Here is a 20977-nt window from a genome sequence, read left to right as displayed (position 1 = left end):
ACATGAACAATAGATCAAATTGCCAACATCCACTGGATCAGAGAAAAAGTAAGAGAATTCCAGAAAACATCTACTTCTGCTTCATTGACTATGCTAAAGGCTTTCTGTGGAACACAATGAACTGTGGAAAATTGTGAGAGAGATGGGAATACCAGACCACCTGACCTGCCTCCTGAGAAATCTGTATGCAGGTCAGGAAGCAACAGTTAGAACTGGACATGGAGCAATGAACTGGTTCCAAAGTGGGAAAGGAGTACATCAAGGCTGTATATTGTCACCTGCTTATTTAACTTACATGCAGATAACATCATGCAAAATGCCAGATTGGATGAAGCTCAACCTGGAATCAAGATTGCCAGGAGAAATATCAATGATCTCAGATATGCAGATGACACCACCCTGATGGCAGAAAGCAAAGAGGAACTAAAGAGCCTCTTGAAGAAAGTGAAAAAGGAGAGTGAAAAAGCTGGCTTAATACTCAAAATTCAAAAAGCTAAGATCATGGCATCCAGTCCTATCTCTTCATGGCAAATAAAAGGGGAAACAGTTGTAACAGGGAGAGACTTTATTTCCTTGGACTCCAAAATCAATGCAGAGGGTTACTGTAGCCATGAAATTAAAAGGTGCTTCCTCCTTGGAAGATAAGCAATGACAAACGTAAACAGCATGTTAAAAAGCAGAGACATTACTTTGCCAACAAAGGCCCATCTAGTCAAAGCTATGGTTTTTCCAGTAGTTATGTATGGATGTAAGAGTTGGACCATAAAGAAGGCTGAGTGCCAAAGAATTCATGCTTTTGAAGTGTGGTGCTGGAGAAGACTCTTGAGAGTCCCTTGGACAGCAAGGAGATCAAACCAGTCCACCCTAAAGGAAATCAGTCCTGAATATTCACTGGGAGGACTAATGCTGAAGCTGAAACTCCAATACTTTGGCCACTTGATGGGAAAAGCCGACTCATTGGAAAAATCCCTGATGCTGGGAAAGATTGAGGAAAGGAGGAGAAGGAGGTGACAGAGGATGAGATGCTTTGTTGGCATCATCAACTCAATGGACATGAGTTTGAGCAAGCTCTGGGAGTTGGTGAGGGAAGCCTGACATGCTGCAGTCCATGGGGTCACAAAGAGTCGGACATGACTGAGCGACTGAACAACATTGTGGTCTCGGGAGAGAGGAAGGCATTGTAGAATGTGAAAAGAGTCCAGGATGTGACTTCCCAAAAAACTTTATAGAAAGCACATTTACTGTAGTAGGCAATAGTTAAAACCCAGATCCTAAGATCTCCATCAGAATAACACTCAGTCAAAAGTAAGAGTTGACCTCTGTCTTTATGAGGAAGGCAGCATGATTTTATACCAGTAAACTGAGAGAGTGACCTCTAGTCTAGAGCGAAGGAGGCAGAGCTCAAGAAAGAGGAAGGTTAGAATCATGTGAGTCATCAGGAAGCTTTCTGTCTATTCTCACCAACTCCCATTTATCCCTCAAAAGCAGAGATAGAAAACTCTTTTGTAGGACACAGACAATTCCAGGAGACAGTCTACAAGTGAAGGAACCAAAATCCCGAGGGTTGATAAGGGATTCTGGAAGGCAGCTGTTCTCACCGAGAAAGCCATGTTCCCATAGTTCTCTAACATCAGGTCCCTGTACAATTCTGGCTGACCGAGGTCCAGGCACTCCCACTCCTCTTGAAAGGCTGTTGCTGAACCACAGAAGACGCCGGGATTCTTGGCCTCTGAAGGACAAGAATTCGATTCGTGGCCAGAGACCAAGCTTGATCAGTCAGAGCTTTTGTGTAATAGAATTTTATTAATCTCTTCAAGAAAATTAGAGATACCATGGGAACATTTCATGCAAAGATGGGCTCGATAATGGACAGAAATGGTCTGGACCTAACAGAAGCAGAAGATATTAAGAAGAGGTGGAAGGAATACATGGAAGAACTGTACAAAAAAGATCTTCACGACCCAGATAATCATGTTGATGTGATCACTCATCTAGAGCCGGACATCCTGGAATGTGAAGTCAAGTGGGCCTTAGAAAGCATCACTAGGAACAAAGCTAGTGGAGGTAATGGAATTCCAATTGAGCTGTTTGAAATCCTGAAAGATGATGGTGTGAAAGTGCTGCACTCAATATGCCAGCAAATTTGGAAAACTCAGCAGTGGCCACAGACTGGAAAAAGTCAGTTTTCATTCCAATTCCAAAGAAAGGCAATGCAAAAGAATGCTCCAACTACCGCACATATGCACTCATCTCACATGCTAGTAAAGTAATGCTCAAAATTCTCCAAGCCAGGCTTCAGCAATACGTGAACCGTGAACTCCCTGATGTTCAAGCAGGTTTTAGAAAAAGGCAGAGGAATGAGAGATCAAATTGCCAACATCCGCTGGATCATGGAAAAAGCAAGAGAGTTCCAGAAAAACATCTATTTCTGCATTATTGACTATGCCAAAGCCTTTGACTGTGTGAATCACAAGAAACTGTGGAAAATTCTGAAAGAGATGGGAATACCAGACCACCTGACCTGCCTCTTGAGAAATCTGTATGCAGGTCAGGAAGCAACAGTTAGAACTGGACATGGAACAACAGACTGGTTCCAAATAGGAAAAGGAGTACGTCAAGGCTATATATTGTCACCCTGCTTATTTAACTTCTATGCAGAGTACATCATGAGAAACACTGGACTGGAAGAAACACAAGCTGGAATCAAGATTGCCAGGAGAAATATCAATAACCTCAGAGATGCCGATGACACCACCCTTATGGCAGAAAGTGAAGAGGGGCTAAAAAGCCTCTCGATGAAAGTGAAAGAGGAGAGTGAAAAAGTTGCCTTACTGCTCAAGATTCAGAAAACGAAGACCGTAGCATCCGGTCCCATCACTTCATGGGAAATAGATGGAGAAACAGTGGAAACAGTGTCAGACTTTATTTTTCTGGGCTCCAGAATCACTGCAGATGCTGACTGCAGCCATGAAATTAAAAGACGCTTACTCCTTGGAAGAAAAGTTATGACCAACCTAGACAGCATATTCAAAAGCAGAGACATTACTTTGCTGACTAAGGTTTGTCTAGTCAAGGCTATGGTTTTTCCTGTGGTCATGTATGGATGTGAGAGTTGGACTGTGAAGAAAGCTGAGTGCCAAAGAATTGATGCGTTTGAACTGTGGTGTTGGAGAAGACTCTTGAGGGTCCCTTGGATTGCAAGGAGATCCAACCAGTCCATTCTGAAGGAGATCAACCCTGGGATTTCTTTTGAAGGAATGATGCTAAAGCTGAAACTCCAGTACTTTGGCCACCTCATGTGAAGAGCCGACTCATTGGAAAAGACTCTGATGCTGGGAGAGATTGGGGACAGGAGGAGAAGGGGACGACCGAGGATGAGATGGCTGGATGCTATCACGGATTTGACGGACTTGAGTCTGAGTGAACTCAGGGAGATGGTGGTGGACAGAGAGGCCTGGTGTGCTGCAATTCATGGGGTCGCACAGAGTCGGACACGACTGAGTGACTGAACTGAACTGAACTGAAAGTAGAAAAGAGATAGAGAAAGCTTCTGACGTAGACATCATAAGGGGGCAGAAAGATCGCCCACTCACTAGTGTTAGCAAGGGAGTTATATACCTTTTAATTAGTTATCCCAATGAAACGAAAGAATGTCTGGAGTTTGTAAAGATCTTACTAGACCCACTCCCATAATTTACATTTAAAATAACAGGATTAACCAGAAGGTTTTCAGGAAGGAGAAACTGTCCTCAAGCAGGATGCACTGTTGTTGTATAATCCCTAGTACAGGGGCTTCCCTGGTGGCTCAGAGGTTAAAGCGTCTGCCTTTGATGCAGAAGACCCAGGTTTGAACCCTGGGTCGGGAAGATCCCCTGGAGAAGGAAATGGCAATCCACTCCAGTATTGTTGCCTGGAGAATCCTGTGGACAGTGAAGCCTAGTAGGTTACAGTCCACGGGGTCACAAAGAGTCAGACACGACTGAGCGACTTCACCTTCACCTTCAATCCCTAGTATAGAGTTTAAACTGACTTGTGTAATTGACTAAGACTAAGGAATGCAGACAAAAAGGTCTTTCCTTTCCTTCTCCTTGAGAATTCCAGACCCCTCCCTCCTTGGGAACCCCCGGACTTCTTATCAACCTGCTTAGGAATTGACTCTCTCACTCTTGAGTGAAGTCTATGGCCGCAGCCCAGAATGTCAGCCATCCCTGGAATACAATGGACAGATGCCATGTGACTGTGGGAAGATTTCCTAATGTGACCCAAGTTGAAAACAGCAAGTACAGAGAGCTAGTTTTTCAATGAGAAGAGTGTCTGATGGTATACAATAATATACTTTTTTACATAGTAATATGCTCTAGCGCTCTTTACAGCATCAGACCTTGCTTCTATCACCAGTCACATCCACAGCTGGTTTTTGTTTTTGCTTTGGCTCCATCCCTTCATTCTTTCTGGAGTTATTTCTCCACTGATGTCCAGTAGCATATTGGGCACCTACTGACCTGGGGAGTCCTCTTTCAGTATCCTATCAATTTGCCTTTTCATACTGTTCATGTGGTTCTCTAGGCAAGAATACTGAAGTGGTTTGCCATTCCCTTCTCCAGCGGACCACATTCTGTCAGACCTCTCCACCATGACCCGCCCATCTTGGGTTGCCCCACAGGCATGGCTTAGTTTCATTGAGTTAGACAAGGGTGTGAACCTAGTGTGAGTACACTGACTTGTTTTCTGTGAATATGGTTTCGGTGTGTCTGCCCTCTTATGCCTTCTTGCAACATCTACCATTTTACTTGGGTTTCTCTTACCTTGGGAGTGGGGTATCTCTTCACAGCTGCTCCAGCAAAGTGCAGCTGCTGCTCCTTACCTTCGATGAGGGGTATCTCCACACCACTGCCCTTCCTGACCTTCAACGTGAGATAGCTCCTCTAGGCCTTCCTGCGCCCACTCAGCCACAGCCCCTTGGACTTTGGGTTGCTCCTCCTGGCCACTGCCCCTGGCCTCAGGCGCCGCCTCTGGCCTCAGGCATAGGGTGGCTCCTCCCGGCCGTTGCCCCTGGCCTCAGACGTGGGGTGGCTCCTCCCGGCTGCTGCCGGTTGCACTCAATATGGCAGCAAATGTGGAAAACTCAGCAGTGGCCATAGGACTGGAAAAGGTCAGTTTTCATTCCAATCCCAAAGAAAGGCAATGCAAAAGAATGCTCTAACTACCGCACAATTGCACTCATCTCACATGCTAGTAAAGTAATGCTCAAAATTCTTCACGCCAGGCTTCAGCAATACGTGAACCATGAGCTTCCTGATGTTCAAGCAGGTTTTAGAAAAGGCAGAGGAATAAGAGATCAAATTGCCAACATCCGCTGGATCATGGAAAAAGCAAGAGTGTTCCACAAAAACACCTATTTCTGCTTTACTTACTATGCCAAAACCTTTGACTGTGTGGATCACAAGAAACTGTGGAAAATTCTTCAAGAGATGGGAATACCAGACCACCTGACCTGCCTCTTGAGAAATCTGTATGCAGGTCAGGAAGCAACAGTTAGAACTGGACATGGAACAACAGACTGGTTCCAAATAGGAAAAAGAGTACGTCAAGGCTGTCTATTGTCACCCTGCTTATTTAACTTCTATGCAGAGTACATCATGAGAAACGCTGGACTGGAAGAAACACAAGCTGGAATCAAGATTGCTGGGAGAAATATCAATAACCTCAGATATGCAGATGACACCACTCTTATGGCAGAAAGTGAAGAGGAACTGAAAAGCCTCTTGATGAAAGTGAAAGAGGAGATTGAAAAAGTTGGCTTAAAGCTCAACATTCAGAAAACGAAGATCATGACATCCAGTCCCATCACTTTATGGGAAATAGAGAGGGAAATAGTGGAAACAGTGTCAGACTTTATTTTTGGGGGCTCCATAATGACTGCAGATGGTGACTGCAGCCATGAAATTAAAAGATGCTCACTCCTTGGAAGAAAAGTTATGACCAACCTAGATAGCATATTGAAAAGCAGAGACATTACTTTGCCAGCTAAGGTCCGTCTAGTCAAGGCTATGGTTTTTCCTGTAGTCATGTATGGATGTGAGAGTTGGAGTGTGAAGAAGGCTGAGCGCCTAAGAATTGATGCTTTTGAACTGTGGTGTTGGAGAAGACTCTTGAGAGTCCCTTGAACTGGAAGAAGAGCCAACCAGTCCATCCTAAAGGAAATTTGTCCTGAATATTCATTGGAAGGACTGATGCTGAAGCTGAAACTCCAATACTTTGGCCACCTGATGCCAAGAACTGACTCATTGGAAAAGAGCCTGATGCTGGGAAAGATTGAAGGCGGGAGGAGAAGGGGACAACAAAGGTTGAGATGGTTGGATGGTGTCACGGACTCAATGGATACATGCTTGAGTAAGCTCTGGGAGTTGGTGATTGTCAGATGTGCTGCAGTCCATGGGGTGGCAAAGAGTTGGACACAACTGAGTGACTGAACTGAACTGAAAAGAGCCAGGTACAAATCCATAGTTATTGAACTTTATGTGCTGTACAGATTTTACTGGTTTAATAGATTAGTAAGCAGAGAAAACAATCCTTTTGACCAGTTCTGAACCATTTCTGACCATTTCTATATAACTTTCTAAGTTTTTCCTTTGTAATCTTGAATGAGCCACATAAATAATTTTAGATTAAACAATATTGCTGTTCAAAATTGTTTGGAATATTTGATCAAATATTCAGAAAATGTAGAGCTTTGGATTTACTTCATTGGATCTGAGCTCGATTTTATGTAAAAAGAATTAAGTCAACACAGAGACCTTACTGAGCAACTGCATTGAACTGAACGCAGAGACCACTCTAATGGATGTTTTACCAGTAGAGGTAACTGGCAAAAGTATCAAAAACAGAAAAAATGTCATATACTGTTAACATTTTCATGCACACAAACATATACTAGTTGGGAGAAAAATGATTCATGTTTATAAAATCAGGAATAGATTTCTGTGCTTAAATCTTATAATTTATTTGTGGCAATATTCTGTATCTTTAAAATACACTAGGGTGGAAAAACACATAATGACAAAATTAGAGCTCTTCGTTCTGAATCTTTTATTCCTTTCAAAATCTCTATCATTTGTGTTGCATTATATTTTAGATATAACATTTAAAGATTCATAAGTAATAACATTCTTGTAAATATTGTAGAAAATACAAAGATGTGATAAGAATTCTGTCTGGAAAATGAGTGTGGAGTGTATTACCAATGGAAATGATCAGACCTGGGCTTGAGTGATGAAAACCTCCATTCTCAAAATGCAAGAACCTTACTAAACAGAGGTGAGTGTTCATTTTCCAAAGCAAAGGGAACTAAGAAGGCGCAGTTTGCTACATTAATTTTGGCAGCTTATACACATCCCTCACTAAATCTTTCAAAAATCCGTATTAAAGTCAAAAAGCAGGAACATCACAGTTCACAATATCACAATATCGCAGAAGCACCTGAACCAGGGAACGTGAGGTGTAGTGGGATAAATGTTAGCAGTGATCTGAATCCTGAAAAATATCAGTTTTATACAAAATTCACTTCTTATACAACTTCCATGTTCTGTATCCTAAGACTACACTTAAGAGTGAGTCCTTCCTGCCAATATAGACAAAGGTCTCATACTTTTCTCCTTCTATTCCCCAAACTTTCTGTGGAATTTTGGACCACTGAGGTAATTCTGTTCATGAGGACAATTTCTCAATCCTGTTCTAAATGTGTCAAGTTGCATATATGTGTAAATTGATCCCTAATTTCCCCTGCTTCTCTAAGGTCCCAAACTGAACCACATGCCAATGAGAATCTCAGAACCTATGCCTCCCCATGTCGATCTCTCACAAAGGGAATATTTTCACCAGTTGAACGTCACTCATTCAGGTTAAGAATTCATCATGCTCTATAGAAAGCCAGGATACAGACAAGGGAGACAAGGTTCTGGGACACAAGGGAGAAGTGATCTAAAGAGCTGGTCCTCACTATGACAAGAAAAGGAAAAAATAAGAAGTTGATAACCAACTCCCCAGGCAGAAAAATTAGAAGCAGAGAACTAAAGGTTTGCAGGTTCCCTCAGTTCAAGTATTTTAGGGGGAAAAGCAGACGCAGCCCCAGACCCAGGACAGAACTGTCATTTCCTCCTCTTCTTCCTCCTGCTCTGTCTTCTCTGAGGATGTGATGTAGCAAACACATCTCTGCATATTGAAAATACACCTTCAAAGGCATCTGCACAGCTCTTTAACCTGCAACTACTTCACCTACAGACAGAAGAACCATGAAAAGCTGAAAAGACCCACCTCTCCTGTCCTGTCTCAGGAGAGATTCAGGAACAATTACTTCCTACCTGGAGACCAGCCTTTCAACTTATTTCTTGATTTTTTTTCTCCTCAGAGAGAGCTCCTAACCCTCTGCTCACACAGGTGATGTAAGCTGACTGATTTCCCTGGTCCAAATCCAGCTAGACCATTCCTGCAGCCTCTCCTCAGACTGACGCCAGGCCTCAGCTCTCACAGATGGACCAGGAGCCACGTCCTTAACCCGGGCCTCCCCTGAGAGTCCCCTGGAGCACTTCCTACACACCACACTGATGCTCCCACAGGACCAAGACAGAACTTTGTGGGGAGGTTATCGCTTAACACTGGTCAGGTGATCTTGATAGGAAACCGGGTTGAAACCACTTACAAGGTTCTTTCTGAACCATTTCAGTGAATATGAACCCCTCGAAGTCAGGTCCCCACTCTAAGAAGTTATAAATCTGCAGTTCTGAAGAGGGGCCATGAAATGACTCTTCAGGAAGTTCCCTGTTTATTTTGACACTTCTCCACCAAGACCCACACTCAGAAGCCCTGAGCTTCAGCCCTCACCCTCAGCACACCTGAGACCTCCCAGGAGAGGAGGTTCTAGGGCAGGAATTTCTTAGGTCAAGGTTAGGACCAAGCAGAGAAAGCTCCAGTACTTGTGGTTCAGGTCTTTATAAGAGTCCTTGGGTGAAGTGCTGTGGGCTCCCCAGGCTGAGTGTGGATCGGTCCATTCAAACCAAGAGGAGCAGGAATCTGGTGAGCTCTGAGGGTGTCACTGAAGTGGGGCCTGTGCAGTAAACCCTGGGGTTCAGCAAGACTGCTGGTCTCAAGGTGGGTAGTCATCTAGTAGAGGTGCTCACAGGACTGGCTGGTGTGAGTTCAAGGACCTGCAGGCTGCCTGCTCCCCAGACAGACGCTGAGGCAGCAACAGCATGGAGTAGTTCAGGTCTGTATGATCCTTCTTAGAACCATCACAATGTCCCAGCAGTTACAGAAAGGGGGAAAAGTACAATGGATAAATGATGGGGAATATCCAATTAGTTGAGGCTTAAAGGCAGTATGGAAACTAATTGTTACAGATATCATCCCTCTGTGCTAACAAAGAGTTTATTGTTAGGTATTTTCCCTTCAACCTTAAATCGGTAGGTTCACAATTCATTACACACCAACTTCATCACAAGAAATCATCCAGTTTTATTAACATGTCATATCACACAGTCAGAATAAAATCTTTTCCAGCCCACTGTATAACTGAATAAAATACAGATTACAAGCATAAACAACAATCTTCATTCCTCTAATACAAGGATCTGAGAACTGTGATTCCTATGGTTACAAAATGGAGGTTAATTGTTAATGAAACAAGACATACACTAACTACATGACTTTTCTGGGGGGGTTTCCATACATTTCTAGGGGATCAGAGATGTCTTTATCTGAAACATGTCAACTAATATTCATGACTTCTGTTGATATTATAAAGATACATCAAGATTTCAGTGAACTGTCATTGTATTTTACTTAAAAAACAAGTGACATAACTATTGAAAATGTACATCTTACTTAAATATGTGGAATTACTCCCTGAACACTTACATCATGGTGACCTATAGGGATGTTTGACCTGAATGAGTAACACCTCCATTTAGATGTACGTGTTACATTACTGTGTCCTTAATCTTCTAATGGAGAATAAATATAAATGATTTCTTCCTAGGATAGAAGGCCTTGTCTCATTTTTGAGACAGCAACCATCGAAAACATAACTTTGCATACACCCTAGAAATGAAGCATAGCAGCATGGAGTAATTTGAGAGTTGAATAATATTTATTTTGGTTTTCAAAATATTGACATGACAAATCATGTCAATATAAACAAAGACATATTGCTAATAATTGTACATTTCTAAATACCAACCTTCATGTTCTAAGCCATACTAACATATCAATTTTCTATCTATTTTAACTATGGATTACTATCTACAATACTCCTGAAGAGGAACTTCAAAAAAGAGGATTCATGAAATGCTTTCTATTGTGCGGGCTTCCCTGATAGCTCAGTTGGTAAAGAATCTGCCTCCCACTCCACTATTCTGGCCTGGAGAATTCCATGGACACAGTCCATGGGGATGCAAAGAGTTGGACACAACTGAGCAACTTTCACTTTTTCTAGTGCGCAATTTCTGATATTTATTTACATTTCATTTTTATTAAATACTTTTCTACATTTTCGTGATGTCATTCCTTCTCTTTCTTAAATAAATGGTCTTGTATTTTCTGAAGTGTATGTTTAGGACAAACCTCTTCCATCACTTATTACTAGGGTTTCTCTCTAGAACGTGCTATCTGATATCTAGTAAGGTGAGAGCTCTGATTAAAGCCTTTGCCACTTTCCTTACATTTGTAAGGTTTTTCCTCCAGTATGAATTCTCTGATGTTGAGTAAGATGTGAGTGCTTGATGAAGGCTTTTCCACATTCTTTGCATTTGTAAGGTTTCTCTCCAGTATGAATTCGCTGGTGTTGAGCAAGAGTTGACTGGTCCCTGAAGGCGTTTCCACATTCTTTACATTTATAAGGTTTTTCTCCAGTATGAATTCTCTGATGGTAAGTAAGACCTGAGTGCCTGCTAAAGTCTTTGCCACAATCCTTACATTTATAAGGCCTCTCCCCAGTATGAATTCGCTGGTGTTGAGTAAGAGTTGACTGGTGTCTGAAGGCGTTTCCACATTCTTTACATTTATACGGTTTTTCTCCAGTATGAATTCTCTGATGGTAGGTAAGACCTGCGTGCCTGCTAAAGTCTTTGCCACAATCCTTACATTTATAAGGCCTCTCCCCAGTATGAATTCGCTGGTGTTGAGTAAGAATTGAGTTCTGTCTAAAGGATTTCCCACATTCTGTACATTTATAAGGTTTCTCTCCAGTATGATTTCCCTGATGGTAAGTAAGACCTGAGCACTGGTGAAATTCTTTGCCACAATCCTTACACTTATAAGGCTTCTCCCCAGTATGAATTCTCTGGTGTTGAGTAAGATGTGACTTCTGATTAAAAGCTTTGCCACACTTTGTACATTTATAATGCTTCTCCCTAGTGTTAATTCGCTGGGGTTGAATAAGACTTGAGTGGTGACTGAAGACTTTTCTGCATTCTTTACATTTATAAAGCTTCTCTCCAGTGTGAATTCTCTGATGGCAAGTAAGCCCTGAGGACCGGTTAAATTCTTTGCCACAATCCTTACATTTATAAGGCTTCTCCCCAGTATGAATTCTCTGGTGTTCGGTAAGACGTGACTTCTGATTAAAGGCTTTGCCACACTTTGTACATTTATAAGGCTTCTCCCCAGTGTGAATTCGCTGGTGTCGACTAAGGTTTGAGGAAGACATAAATGCTTTTCCACATTCTTTACATTCATAAAGTTTCTTGCCAGTGTGGACTTGCTGATCTTGACTAAGCTCTGAATTCTGATTAAGGGTGTTGCCACACCCTGTACATTTGAAAGGTTTCCATCCTGAATGAATTTTCCTGTGTCTACTTAGACTGGTTGAGTTAGTAAAGGCTTTCTCATATTGCTTACACTTGTAACTTTTCTGCGGATTCTGAATACTCTGCTGTTGAGTGAGATTTGAAGACTGAATAGAAACATCACCATATTCACAATTGTAAGTCTTCTCTCCAGTATGTGTACTCTCATTTAGTGGAAAACCTGATGTTTGATAAAAGATATTCCTCCATGTACTATTTTTAGAATCTTTGTCTGAAGATTGAGGTCCCTGATATTTCATAGGGTTAGAGTCTTGTTCAGTTTTACACTCACTTTCATTGCATGAATGGCTTCTCACTCCATCATAAATATGCTTGTAATTATTGGGTGTAGAGCTCTTACTTAAGGCCTGACTTCTGTTATTACACTTGAGAAGTTGTTCTGTATTAACCGTATCATGATGTGTATTGAAAAATGATGGTAGGATTAACTCTCTTCCATTATTATCAACATCACACATTTTGGAACAGAGAGAAACTGTTTGTTGGTGGAAGAATAATGACCCCTTGCTCACAGATCCCTCAGACTGATTATATTGTGAGTTTTCCCCATCATTTTTAAATTTCTGGTTTTCAGACGTGCTTGAATGCATGTGTAATCGAAGCCTGTGTTCCGAGAGGTTTGTAGGAGTACTTGGAGTAGAGACTGGATGACTTTCCAGATTTTCCACATTTCCCTTCAGAGAACGTGTATGTTTCAAAAAATGATTTAAGCCTTTGCTTGAAGAGATACACTTCTCTGCAGATGTTGATAACTGAAATGGATGTTTTCTGCAGTTTGACTCACATTGCTGATTTCTTTTGGCAGTAATGTCTGCATTGTGTGATACTGTCTCTGTTTCTTTCTGTCCATATAAACATCTTCTAGGTCTTTCACATACCCCTGTATATTCCTGGTCTTTTATTAAACGTTCGTTTCCAAGGTGAGCTCTTTCATATATTCCTAGGTTTACTTTTTGGATTAAATTTTCTAATCTTGGATTCTTTGACATCAAACCATGGGTGTTGTGAGAAGACAGAGCTGAAAGATACCAAATGAAAGTTTTCTTATCTACTATTCTTATCTACTGGGGCTGGTGTGAGCTCAGCTGGGACAGAAGGGGAGCCTCATTCTCTGTGGGAAGAGAACATGGCAACAGTCTTGGCAGCAGGACAGAGTGAGACCTGTACGCAGGGTACTGATCCCAGCCCTGCCCACCCAGCCTGAGAGTGTCCACTGCTGCAGACAAAGGCTGGGTGCTGGAATGTGGGGTCTGGAGAGCAGACCCAGGCAGAGGACTGCTGCGGGCTGTGAGGAGACATCCTGAGGGGACGGGGGTAAGGGAGGAGCTCTATAAATAAGAATGCTTGTGGAGGAAGCCTGAATCACCAGAGAGCAGAGCGCCGTTGTTGAGTGATGCCCAAAGGGAAGACCTACCATTGCAGCCCCTCTCCCCCTGCGCTGGCTCCTCCTCCCCCAGCATTCAGAAGGGCCACCACCCTGGTGGGCTCTATTGACCTCCAGCCACAGCCTCCCCCCATGCACCTCCTCCACAATCAGCAGACTCCTGTGCTCTGGGGCAGCCTCTGGAGCAGACACCTGTGGGTGGCCCACACACAGAGAAGGAGCTGAAACCTCAGCTGAGCCCCAGGGTTAAGGAAGAAAACCTGAAGTCTCTCCTCATGGTTACACAAACCATGCTTTAACACCTGCAACTGGCTTTGTCAACTCAGCCCCTACAGAACATCCAAATGGACAACCAGGGCTCCCCCAGTCACGGGAGGTGCAGCTTTAGCAGCTGTGGACTTTGTGGGGAGGTATACTAGGGGGTGGTGCCAGGCCAGAGTCTGAGCTGCCCTCATAGAACCACAGCAGGTCCAGCTCCTGAATACAATTCTGGGACCTTAGTTCACTGGATCTGTGCTGGTGTTCCAGTGAAAACAACATCTGAGAGACACCAGAGCAATGTGCCAGCATGCCCATGATTGAAGGGGGACCAAGAGCAGTGCCAACATGGGATCACATGAGACTCACACAGCACATGAGCACACCCAAGGTGAACATCCCCAGAGGAGCAATCCTTAGTGGCTTCTCTCCCAGTGGGTGTCCTCCAATCCTACCTCCCTTGACCACAGATCGGAATCACAGTGAAGAAACAGATCTGGGGGCTCTTCTCCACCAATCAGGGAGCAGACCCCACCCCTGACAGGGCAGTGACAACCACAGAGCCAAGGGGAAGCTCCCCTCAATATGCAGGGGAGGCTCACGTCACAATGACAGCAATCAAAGCCCAGATCAAGGGGATAAGGGTACAAGCCTGTGGACCAACCTCACCCCCTAGGGGGAAGACAACAGAGCTAGAGGATCTAGGATCCTGAAGCCTGCAGAACAGACCACAAACCCAGAAAATGTGACAAAATGAGAGGACAAAGAAGTATGGTGTAGAGGAAAGAGCAAGACAAAAAGCTACTAGAACCACTAAATGAAGGGACCGGCAGTCTAATGATTACTCTTCGAATTAAGTCATCTTAAATGCAGATACCACTAGGTGCTCTCTAATTCTTTAACCCACTTTTTATTTTAGCGTGTTCTATATGATGTTTCAATATAAAAATCATAAATGATACTGACATAGGTCTAATCAGAAAGCGAGGACATGTAGGACAAAGTCTGGGGAAGCTGATAACAAGATTAATTAAATAAAGAAGCAGTTCTTGAGGAATTAAGAAATGAGACTTTGAAAATATGGTGTGAACACTATCAATGCTCTGTGGAGATCAAATTGGGAAGGAAATCTTAAAAAGAGTAGATATCTATACGTAAAATGGATGCTCTTTGCTGTACAACATTGTAAACCAGTTGTATTCCAATGACAATGTTTTAAAAAGATTCTATTATCTAAACATTGCAATAGTTTGAAACCATTAAAAATATGTTGGAAAATGTTTTAAGCTGTTATGCCAATTTATTTGAAAATTCTTTCAGTTAATTGAATATATTTAAGTCTTCTACCATTGAGGACTTGAGGCAAATACACTTAACATTTCATAGGAGTTCATATGAAGAAACCAGAAACTTTGAAGTAACCCTGAGATTGGCATTCTTTCTCTTTAGGGAGGTTTTGGTTTATGCAGTGAAGAAATTACTTAAATTCAAAATTTACAAGATCCTATTTGAAGCTTCCAGTGTTTTAGAAATTAAAGTCAGGAAAACACACACACACACACACACACACACACACACACACACAAAACCTCTGTCCCCAATATTCTTAAAAGTTTCGCAGCATGTCTACAATTCCACTCACACACTGCCATCTAGAGGTACAAACCTTAATAGGAGCGTCGTACAGTTTTTCAGAAATGTGCAGTTTTCCTAGGACCCCAACCCCCACCCAAGAAATGGAATAGTAATCGATTCATGCAGGTTGTCACAGGCCAAGAGAAGGATGTCTATTCTCACTGTGATTAAGAAAAGTAATCACTGGAGATAAATTCAGGAATGATTTCAAGAGACAGAATGGGGCAGGTGATATCCGCCTATGACAGCAACAGAAAGAAACCCAGACTTCTCTAAAATCATTTCCACTGAAGCAGATCTTCCCAAACCACATGACAAAGGATGAATTCCTCACTAATCCTTGGACCCGTCGTTGACTCATCGGCTCCATCCATTCACACCTACCTGTGTATATGGCTGGCGTCTCCAGTCTCCTTTCATCCCAGGGAGTCTTCATTTGCTCCAGAAAGGTGACCAGGTCTGGCTTAGAGACCACAAGACCTGCTATCAGGAAAAGGAATATTTGTTTTGCTAGAGATTCATCAGTTTGCAATCTAATATGTATTCAAGTGAGAAGAGAAGACACATGTGCTAAGTTGCTCCAGTCATGTCTGACTCTTTGTCACCCTGTGGACTGTAGCCCGCCAGGCTTCTGTCCATGGGAGTGTCCAGGCAAAAATACTGAGTGGGTTGCCATGTCCTCCTCCAGGAGTTTGTCCCAACCCAGGGATCGAACCCATTTCTTTTTACATTTCGTGCATTGGCATGCAGGTTCATTACAACTAGTGCCACCTGGGAAGCCCAGAGAAGGCATGGTAGAATGTAATACAGCCTAGAAATAAAGTATTTGGGGACATAATTTCCTAAGCTGTATTAACATTCCCTGGTGGCTCAGCTGGTAAAGAAGCCACCTGCACTGTGGGAGACCTGTATTTGATGCCTGGGTTAGGAAGATCCTCTGGAGAAGGGAACAGCCACCCACTCCACTATTCTGCTCTGGAGAATTCCATGGACTACTCCATAGGGTCGCAAAGAGTCAGACATGACTGGAATCTTGCTCATTACATTATTACATTATTAACATTCTAGAGAAGGCATGGTTAAATGTTAATATAGCCTAGAAAATTATATCCCCAAATACTTTATCAAAGCAGTTTTAACACATAAAGAAAAGATCTTGAGATTCTAGTCAAGTACTACTAAGGCCAAAGTAAGTAAGTAGGAGAAATCTGATTTATAAAGGAGAGAGGCACCCTTTCATACCACAGAACCTACAGAATTACCACTCACCTAGAAGAAGGAGGCAGATTCCATCAAGGAAAAGTCAGAATCATAATGAATCATCATGAAGTCTTCTTTCTCAACTCATAAATATCCATTTTCCCATAGAAAGCAGGGATCTGAAGCTATTATAAGGAGCAGAAGATTCTAGGAGACATTCTAGAAATGCAGGAACCAAAACCCAGTGGGTAGAGAAGGGATTCTGGAAGGCAGTTATCCTCACCCAAGGAGGCCAGGTTCCTGTAGTTCTCTAACATCACGTCCCTGTACAATTCTCGCTGACTGAGGTCCAGACATTCCCACTCCTCTTGAGTGAAGTCTATGGCCACATCCTGGAATGTCAGCCGTCCCTGAAATGCAAAGTACAGGTGCCATGTGGCCATGGGGAGACTTCCTAATGTGACCCAATAGGAAAACAGCAAGAGAAATGGTTTTGATTTAGGAGAATGTCTGGTGTTACACAAGAATACAATTTTTACACAGTAATATCTTCTACCACATTTTTAACCCGAAGAAAAGAGGATGAGATACGATCCATCAACCACTACAGAAATTATTCTGATTTGGAAGAGAAATTATAATCAGATCAACATTGGCATATTTATTTTTGAGTGTTGTACTCAGTTGACAGACGATAAACTGTCTATCAAAAGAAACAGGAAATATTTTTAAAAAGCACTTCCTGATCCAAATGTTCTGGAGTGGGCTCAGTGTGCCACATTTTTCACAAGCTTATTTGAACTAGTAATGTTGAAAATTCTGCTCCATGAGTGACAATGTTTGAACAGCAACAAAGTAGAATAGTAAGCAAAGAATTCATATTTAACTTTGAATTTTAAGTGCTTTACAGATTTTACAGGTCAGATAGGATAGTAACCTTGGTGACAAGAATCATTTTAATGATCTGGTATATACTACTCTCTGAGAGTTTTCAGAGTCTTGAATGTATAACAGAAATAATTTAAAATCAATGATGTTGCTGTAGCATCTTCTGGCAAATATTTTAACAAACTTTGTTGAAATGACAGCTTAAGGGATGGGGGAGCCTGGTGGGTTGCCGTCTATGGGGTCGCACAGAGTTGGACACCACTGGAGTGACTTAGCAGCACCAGCAACTTTTACTTCAGTTTGTGACCCTAGACTTTAATCAAACACAGACAAACGCACAGAGCTAACTCTAATGAAAGTTTATAGAAATTACTGTATTTGTAAATAATACTAAAAACAGGAAAAGTGTTAGTCACTCAGTCTTGTCCTACTCTTTGCAACCTGTAGCCTGCCAGGCTTCTCTGTCCACGGGATTCTCAAGGCACGAATACTGGAGTGGGTAGCTATTCCCTGCTTCAGGGACTCTTCAAAAAAAAGAAAAAGAAAAAAATCAATCAAATGATGTTAACATGTTCATGCCTAGAGACATACACTAAAATGGGACTGTATACTTATTAAGAGACAAATTGTCATGTCAATAAAATCAGGATAATTTTTAACTGATTGAAAATGTACACAAATATTTGAAGATGATATTTTTAGGTAGGTAGAATAGGGAAAAGGAGTCCAAAATGGCGGTGACTAAAAGACAAGGAAGGTCAAAGGAAGGTCCAAAGACCAGAGTGAAGACTTCAGGTAGAACAAACAGCACTCCTGGCTAAACCTAATTTGCATAGGGCAGGCCCAGGTCGAGGAGAAAACATATAAAAGGAGGAGCCAAAGCGCTTTCTCCTTCTTTTTCTCTCCCGCGTGCATGTGGTCTTTCTATCTTCCTCCCTCCGCCACGGGCTCCTCCATTCTCTTCTCTGCATCTGAATGCAGAATTCCAAAGAATAGCAAGAAGAGATAAGAAAGCCTTCTTCAGAGATCAATGCAAAGAAATAGAGGAAAACAACAGAATGGGAAAGACTAGAGGTCTCTTCAAGAAAATTAGAGATACCAAGGGAATATTTCATGCAAAGATGGGCTCGATAAAGGACAGAAATTGTCTGGACCTAACAGAAGCAGAAGATGTTAAGAAGAGGTGGAAAGAAAACACAGAAGAATTGTACAAAAAAGATATTCACAACCTGGATAATCACGATGGTGTGATCACTCATCTAGAGCCAGACATCCTGGAATGTGAAGTCAAGTGGGCCTTAGAAAGCATCTCTACGAACAAAGCTAGTGGAGGTGATGGAATTCCAGTTGAGCTATTTCAAATCCTAAAAGACGATGCTGTGAAAGTGCTGTACTCAGTATGCCAGCAAATTTGGAAAACTCAGCAGTGGCCACAGGACTGGAAAAGATCAGTTTTCATTCCAATCCCAAAGAAAAGCAATGCCAAAGAATGCTCAAACTACAGCATAACTGCACTCATCTCACATGCTAGCAAAGTAATGCTCAAAATTCTCCCTGCCAGGCTTCAGCAATACATGAACTGTGAACTTCCTGATGTTCAAGCTGGTTTTGGAAAAGGCAGAGGAATCAGAGATCAAATTGCCAACATTTGCTGGATCATGGAAAAAGCAAGAGAATTCCACAAAAATATCTATTTCTGCTTTATTGACTATGCCAAACCCTTTGACGGTGGGGATCACAATAAACTGTGGAAAATTGTGAGAGAGATGAGAATACCAGACCACCTGACCTGCCTCTTGAGAAATCTGTATGCAGGTCAGGAAGCAACAGTTAGAACTGGACATGGAACAACAGACTGGTTCCAAATAGGAAAGGAGTATGTCAAGGCTGTATATTGTCACCCTGCTCATTTAACTTCTATGCAGAGTACATCATGACTCAACTGAACAACAACAAGGGCGTTTGCCATCTGTCTCTGGGGAGAATGAACCCTATGGTGCTGCAACTGACTTCAGTCCCCTTAAGGGAGTTCAGGGTGGATTGAGGCACTCTGCTCCAGGGAATCTGCTGAAACAGGTCTTTCAGTTCAGTTCAGTCACGCAATCCTGCCTGACTCTTTGCAACCCCATGAATTGCAGCACACCAGGCCTCCCTGTTCATCACCAACTCCCAGAGTTCACTCAGATTCACGTCCATCGAGTCCGTGATGGCATCCAGCAATCTCATCCTCTGTTGTCCCCTTCTCCTCCTGCCCCCAATCCCTCCCAGCATGAGAGTCTTTTTCAATGAGTCAACTCTTCTCATGTGGTGGCCAAAATACTGGAGTTTCAGCTTTAGCATCATTCCTTCCAAAGAAATCCCAGGGCTGATCTCTTCAGAATGGACTGGTTGGATCTCCTTGCAGTCCAAGGGACTCTTAAGAGTCTTTTCCAACACCACAGTTTAAAAGCATCAATTCTAGAGTCTGATATTTTCAGGAATTGCTTTTATGATCCCAATCCTTGCATCTCTTCATATCTAGAAAAGCACTAAACCACTAAATGATGACTTCAGTTCCTCACGACTTGCAGGAAACCTTTTGTAAAGTAAGTGCTTGATTGCACTGAACTCCCCCTTCACTAAAGTCACATACTGACCTTCCCCCACTGTCTCTTTGGAGCAGTTTCTCAGAGTTCTCTGAGATGCTGTCTCTTGGGCTGCTGTCCTCATTTTGTCCCAAATAAAACTTAATTCACATCTCTCAAATTGTGCATCTCTTTTAGCTGACAGTGTTCATTTTTCAAAGCAAAGAGTAACTAAGAAGATACAGCATTTCCTCATTAACTGTGATAGGCATATCCATCACTTTTTCTTTCCAAGACCCTTGTTCAAGACAAAAAAACAAAAATAAACCAAAAAAAAACCTGAATTTCATAGCGTGGAAATCTCACAGAAGCAATGAATGTTAGAGGTCACGGGGTAAGAGTACATGAAAAAATGCATATCACTGCCAGGCATCTTGGCAATATTAGGAAAACCATGATCTCAATCTATCATGAAAAATGTCAGTTTTCTGCAAATTCCACCTCCTATATACCTCCCATGATCTGTAGCTTAATAGTCCATCTAATTAGCATATTTTTCTTATCGGTATAGAGGATTGTCTCTGCTACTTCTGAAAAATTCAGGAATGCTGAGTTCATTCTATTAACAAGGGCATTTTCTTACTCCTGTTCTAGAGAGCTGAATTGTATCCACATGTAAATTCATCAAGGCATTTCCCCGACTTCCCTAAGATCCTAACACTGAACCACATCCCAATGGGATTCTCAAATACCAGTGCCTTCCCATATTGATCTCTCACAAAGGGAATGTATTCAACATTGAAACTCACTATTTCATGTTGAGAATTCATCATGCTCTACAGAAAGCCAGGATACAGACAATGGAGAAAAGGCTCTGGAATATGAGGGAAACAAAACCTGAAGAGCAGGTTTTCACTATTTAAAAAAAAAAAAAAAAGGAAAAAAATAAGAAGGTGATAACAAGCACTCCAGGCAGAAAACTTAGAAGCAGAGAACTAAAGGTTTGCAGATTCTCAGTCCAGTCATGTCAGGAGGAAAAGCAGACACAGCCCCAGACGGGGGGCAGGACAATTACCTGAGAAGCTGCCATTTCCTCCTCTTCTTCCTCCTGCTCTGTGTCTTCTGTGGGGATACGACGTCTCAAACTCACAACTGCATGTTGAGAAAATAACTTCAAAGGCATCCAT

General features: G+C 42.3%; 1 protein-coding gene and 1 non-coding gene across 2 annotated transcripts; one reads left to right on the top strand and one right to left on the bottom strand.

The window, feature by feature from the left end:
• The first annotated feature begins 3794 nt into the window (after positions 1 to 3794).
• On the top strand, positions 3795 to 3866 carry TRNAQ-UUG (transfer RNA glutamine (anticodon UUG)). Its single transcript has one exon. It is a non-coding gene; the product is annotated as a tRNA-Gln (tRNA).
• Positions 3867 to 10695: 6829 nt separating this feature from the next.
• On the bottom strand, positions 10696 to 20973 carry LOC138419584 (zinc finger protein 724-like). Its single transcript, XM_069552444.1, has 6 exons — positions 20866 to 20973; positions 16622 to 16748; positions 15523 to 15618; positions 11965 to 12879; positions 11456 to 11802; positions 10696 to 11380 (listed from the first exon to the last, which is right to left on the bottom strand). Exons 1-6 carry the CDS (start codon positions 20971 to 20973, stop codon positions 10712 to 10714), a joined length of 2262 nt encoding a protein of 753 aa, XP_069408545.1. The 3' UTR covers positions 10696 to 10711.
• Between the last annotated feature and the right edge of the window lie 4 nt (positions 20974 to 20977).

This window comes from Ovis canadensis, chromosome 14 (genome assembly GCF_042477335.2).
Source record: "Ovis canadensis isolate MfBH-ARS-UI-01 breed Bighorn chromosome 14, ARS-UI_OviCan_v2, whole genome shotgun sequence".
Classification (NCBI taxonomy): domain Eukaryota; kingdom Metazoa; phylum Chordata; class Mammalia; order Artiodactyla; family Bovidae; genus Ovis; species Ovis canadensis.
The sequence above is the reverse complement of the archived record's forward strand: the minus strand, read 5'-3'. Positions and strand labels throughout refer to the sequence as shown.